Below are 5,392 nucleotides of genomic sequence, written 5' to 3'. Positions count from 1 at the left end.
TGTTTACAAACGGATGTTTGTGTTTACAAACGGATGTTTGTGTTTACAAACAGATGTTTGTGTTTACAAACAGATGTTTGTGTTTACATGATTTGATCATTTAATAAATAAACGTTGAGCCAAACAGAACCTGATGCTTCATGAACACGGATCATTTTATCTGATGAATTATGATGTAAATTCACTGAATAAAACAGATTTTAACCAACAGACTGGAACTTATTTCAATAAAGTCCATAAAGAACCTGGTTCTGGTTCTGGTTCTGGATCAGCAGAAACCTGGAAGACATTCAGGAGCCGACAGGAAGAGGAAAGTCGTGAGTCATGGCTGATGGATCCGGACCAGCAGAACCAGCTGGAGACCCGGACCGTGACTCAGCGGACCGGACCGAGGTTCTGGCCCGAGGTTCTGACTCAGTGTGTGTAACCCGCCCGCCTGCCGCCGCTTCCTGTTTTACTGCTTTTGGCAGGAGGAAGGAAGAGGCTGCGGTTCTGCCAGAGTCCAGATTTAGGAGCAAGTTCAGCCCAATACAAACCGGACCGTTTTGGTTCTGATGGGTTCTGGTGAGATAAATAAAGCTGAAGCTTTTATTTTGAAAGGAAAGGACCCGGGTCTGTCAGTGAAGCAGTTAAAGGGTTAATTTCTCCCAGAATGATGGAAACTTTCATTCCTGGAGTTTATCTCTGGGTTTCGGTCCAGGAACCCAGAACCGGCCTGGTTCTGTGACTCCCGGATCCGGACCCTAATCGGACCGGAGCTGAACTTTCACACAGTTTTCCCTCTGACTTCACTGGGAACAGAACCAGAACCGACCGGGCCTCTGCTTCCAGGTCAGACGGTCCTGGATGACACAATGACAGGAACCGGGCCAACTGGACCTCAGAGGAGCCGTCTGATTGGACCGCGGATCGACCCGGAACATATGGAGGAATACATTCCAGGAAAGCGGCTCAGCGGATCGGATTCATTCCTGAGTTCATCCCTCAGGAATGACATCAGAAATTCTCCTCCGGTGAATCCGACCCGGTTCACAGGAAACGGGTCAAAGCAAAACAGAACCTCTGGTCCAAACAAAGCAGGGCTTTTATTTTGACATGTTTGATTTCAATAAAATATAAAAATAAAATCATTTCACAACAGAAGGAGGTCAATTAAACACAGCTAGGTTAAATTAGAGTAAATAAATAAAGTTCTGACCCGGTGGTTCTGATAGAACCCGGTTCTGTCCTGCAGTCATTGTGACTCTAAGCTCCGCCTCTAAACGTCGTTTAGCGGTGAATGTAGCGTCCGAAGCCGCTCCAGGCGCCGCTGCAGCTCCCGGCTCCTCTTCGTCAGCTCGTCCTTCTTCTTCAGCAGCCTGCGCTCGTCCGCCTGCGCCTCCCGGATGAACGCCGTCGCCCCCTGCAGGACGGACACCTTGGCCGCCTTGGGGTTGGCGGCCAGCGCCGGGACCTGCTCCCTGAGCGCCAGCAGGCTGAGCCGCAGCTCGCTGCGCCGCTGCCGCTCCAGCACGTTGTGAGTCCTGCGTCGGTCCTCGTCCTCGTCGTCCGACCGCGGACTCCAGCAGCGCCGGCCGCCGCTCCTCTGCTTCGCCGTCGCCAACGGCGACATCGCCGGGCTCTCTGTCGGCTTGGGCCGTTTCCCAGCAGGCTGCGGGGCGGCGTAGTTGTGCTGCTGGATGCTGATGAGGGAGCGTTTGAGGACCAGAGGGGACCGATGGGACGTCCTCCGTCTGTCCACCGTCACCACGTCGATCTCTTCTTCCTCACCATCCTCCTCTTCCTCCTCTGTGGAGACAAAACCAACATGGATGAAGCAGAACTTCATCAGACCAGAAGGAAAAACTCCAGAAAATATTCAAGGCCCCCCGGTTGCCCCTCTGGGGTCACAGCCCCCCCGGACCCCTCTGGGGTCACGGCCCCCCGGGATCCCCTCTGGGGTGACGGCCCCCTCTGGGGCTCCCTCTGGGGTCACGGCCCCCCGGTGCCACCTCTGGGGTCACGGCCCCCCGGTGCCACCTCTGGGGTCACAGCCCCCTCTGGGGCCCCCTCTGGGGTCGCCACTGTGTCAGAACCAAACGTCTCCTGATTCTCACCTGATTCGCTGCTGCTGCTGAGCGGCGGCGTCTCCAGACTCAACTCTGACCCGACCTCCATCGCCACTCCACTGTCGTGGTTCAGGTCCTGGTTCAGGTTCAGGTTCTGGTTCTGGCCCGTTGGCGTGAAGGGGAGCACCTCAGAGGGGTCGATGCACGCCGCTGCTGCACCCTGCAGGTCCTGCAGGTACCCGGTCTCTTCCCGGGCACCAGAACCAGCCGCCAGCCCGCTGGTGCCGGTCGGGTTCTGCCGGGCCCGGAGGCACTCCAGCCGCTCGGTCACGGCCCGCTCCAGCTTGGCGGCTGCGGCGAAGCTGCTGCTCCACATGCAGTCCTGGATGATGAAGGACTGCAGCGCGGCGGAGGGGCGGAGCTCCTCGTCCAGCAGGTCCGACAGCGCCGCCAGGTGGTCGGCGGCGGACAGCGGCAGGTCCGAACGGGGCGGGGTCCGGCTGGGGGACATCGGGGGGGTCGGCAGGAGCTCAAACTTCTTCCAGATGTCCTCGCCGGGACCAGGCAGGAGCTGGCTGGGGAAGACGTCCTCATCGTCTCCACCCAGGAAGAAACACGGCTGCATGGAGTCGAAGTCGTAGGGCGCTGGGGGCGTGGCCAACATGGCCGCCATCATGGCCGCCTGCACAGGAAGTGGAGTTAAGACTTCACCAAGGCATAAAATGATCCTGTCGGGTCCAGACTGCTGGCTCCATCAGAACCAGGATCTCTTTCTACCATCAGAACCTTAAAGTGATGCATTCACTGACTGCAAAAGAATAGGAATAATCAGCTAAGCAGCCGCAGCCAATCAGATGCAGGTAAAAAACTGCTTTATTTTATTAAAAATCTGCTTTAAGACCCAAATTATCAGAATAAATCCAAAACGTTAACAATCATATCACATCACATTTTGCATTTATTTGAACTTAAAAGAAAAAAATAAACATTTTTATTCTTTTTTCTCTAGAAAATGTCATAAAGTGAATATAATTTAATAGATAATCTGAGATAATCTCTGGTTCTGATTGGTTCTGTTGTCTCAGCTAGTTACACATATAAATGCTGCCTGAATCATCATATTTACATAAAACCATAGAAGTTCGGCAGCTGACTGGTTTCATTTAAAATCATTGTTTAACATAAAGACATTAAAACTCTGCTCTATTATAAATCTGGAGGTAAAAAGTGACTTTAATCAAACGGCTGAGATGTTCTGGTCCAAATGTTTCAGTTTATTTAGAGTCGAACAGAAACATTATGGATTAAATGTGAGATTTATGAATATTTAATAAGCAGCTATGAACTCACCTCTGAACAGAAATATTCAAAGTTTCTGAAGAAAAAAGTTAAAATCTTGAGAGGAAAGTTTGCTGAGCGACGGATCCGATCAATAACTGGATGATTGTTGTTATTATCGCTGTTGTTGTTGTTGTTGTTGTTGATGTTTTCCTCCGCTCTGCTCTCAGTCTGAATCACCGCATCCAGCCGAACTTCACGCATTTATACCCCGCGACGTCTTTTCTTTCCGCTGACGTCACGACGTTCCCGCCACTCATCCTCTACGTAACAGCCTAAAAAGCGGCTCTTTCTGCTCTCTGACCCGCCGCGAAGCATCAGCTCCGGCGGTTCCGATGGAGCAGCGGGGCTCCGGTACCGGTTCGGGGTCTGACCGGGTCGGAGGACCGGTTTAAAGTGGGAACTAGTTTATTCTGCGGATGTGCGGGGTAACGGTTCGGGTGGTCCAGATTGACTGTAAATGATGCAAGAGGAGAAAGTTCCGGGAAATCCGAGATGATCCTGTGATGATGTCATAAAAACAAAGAAGGTAAACAAGGAGAAATAAATGATTTATTACTGAGAATAACCTGAAAAATCATTTAAAATATAGACGAACGAAAAGACGCAAAGAGCTTATGAACATAAAATAAAAAACATAAAAACAAATATTTTTATTATAAGAAATTTAAAAAGTATTTTAAATAATAAATGGTCCCAAATCACTAAAAATCATAAAATATTTAAAGTTCACCAATAATTTTAGGTTCTCAAAATAAATAAAAAAAATTAAAAATGGTTAAAATGTAATTTGCTTTGATTCAGAGCCAGTTATAAAATGAATCATATTTGATTTTAAACATGAACAAAACATTAACACATTGAAGAAAAGATGCAATAGAGTGTTAAAGGAAAGTGAAACAATAAAATTACATAAAAATATTTTATTCTAAACCATCAACTCTGGATTCTGTTTAAATATTTATTTACTAAATATTTAATAGTTATGAAAACTTTGTGAAGGCGCTAATAACTAATACATTTTTAGAAAATGAGTTTTTATGTTATATAATTATAGAACTGCAGCTTTTGGCCCTAAAAACATGAAAAAATCTGTTTTTATGTAAATCCGCTGAGCCTGGAGCTGCTGCTCTGCTGCCCTCTGCTGGTGAAAATCACAAACTGCCTCCGTCTCACTGTAGTTTTTCTCTCCACTTACTGTAAAACTATTTAATACATTAAAATTAAACCCTTTATTTGCAAAAATGTTGCAACGGAAAAACAGTTTCAACACAATAAACCAGAAAAATGAAATTTTAATTAAACTGCTGCACTAAAATCATTTATATATATACATATATATATTTTGTAAATGTATCAGTAAATGTAGATAATACATTGTGTGAGTGAGGAGCGCAGGTAGAGCAGCAGAGATGATGATGATGATGATGATGATGATGATGATGATGATGATGATGATGATGATGATGATGATGATGATGATGATGATTCTACAGTGTTTCTGTTCTCATTGTTTCTGCTGCACTGCGCCCCCTGGTGGCCACTCCTCCTCATTACTCGCCTCGTTCAGTGAGTCACTTTGTTCTGGATGTGAGAATCATGGGTCATCTTATCATAATAATAATAATAATAATAATAATAATAATAATAATAATAATAATAATAATAATAATAATAATAATAATAATAATAATAATCATCATCTTATGATTCAGGATGGAGGAAAATATCATACACACAGTTTTCTGTCATTTCTGATTCAGCTTTAATCCTTTATTTTAGTGATAAATCTGGACACAATGTTTTCTGACTTATTGGAAACATTTGGGTCAAAACAAAATGTTTTTTTGTGCGTATAATTCATCCATCCATCCATCCATCCATTTTCTTTACACCCTTGTCCCTCAGTGGGGTCAGGAGGTGCTGCTGCCTCTCCAGCTGACGTTCTGGGCGAGAGGCGGGGTCACCTGGACAGGTCACCAGTCTGTCTCAGGGCAACACAGAGA

At 46.5% G+C, this 5,392-nt stretch overlaps 1 protein-coding gene across 1 annotated transcript; it reads right to left on the bottom strand.

The window, feature by feature from the left end:
• Positions 1-1,066: 1,066 nt before the first annotated feature.
• On the bottom strand, positions 1,067-3,611 carry LOC103460619 (transcriptional regulator Myc-like). Its single transcript, XM_008402861.2, has 3 exons — positions 3,399-3,611; positions 2,097-2,730; positions 1,067-1,788 (listed from the first exon to the last, which is right to left on the bottom strand). The coding sequence occupies exons 1-3, from the start codon at positions 3,588-3,590 to the stop codon at positions 1,259-1,261; spliced, it is 1,356 nt and encodes a 451-aa protein (XP_008401083.2). The 5' UTR covers positions 3,591-3,611; the 3' UTR covers positions 1,067-1,258.
• Positions 3,612-5,392: the final 1,781 nt, after the last annotated feature.

This window comes from Poecilia reticulata, unplaced genomic scaffold, assembly GCF_000633615.1.
Source record: "Poecilia reticulata strain Guanapo unplaced genomic scaffold, Guppy_female_1.0+MT scaffold_265, whole genome shotgun sequence".
Taxonomy (NCBI): domain Eukaryota; kingdom Metazoa; phylum Chordata; class Actinopteri; order Cyprinodontiformes; family Poeciliidae; genus Poecilia; species Poecilia reticulata.
This window is presented reverse-complemented; position numbering and strand designations above follow the sequence as displayed.

Bases quoted from the DNA above. Each gene is read 5' to 3' on its own strand.
- LOC103460619 (XM_008402861.2), bottom strand. From the start codon at position 3,590: ATGCGTGAAGTTCGGCTGGATGCGGTGATTCAGACTGAGAGCAGAGCG. The intron at 2,731-3,398 runs GTGAGTTCATAG...CTTCCTGTGCAG, and splicing joins TTGAATATTTCTGTTCAGAG to GCGGCCATGATGGCGGCCAT. The intron at 1,789-2,096 runs GTGAGAATCAGG...TTGTCTCCACAG, and splicing joins CAGCAGCAGCAGCGAATCAG to AGGAGGAAGAGGAGGATGGT.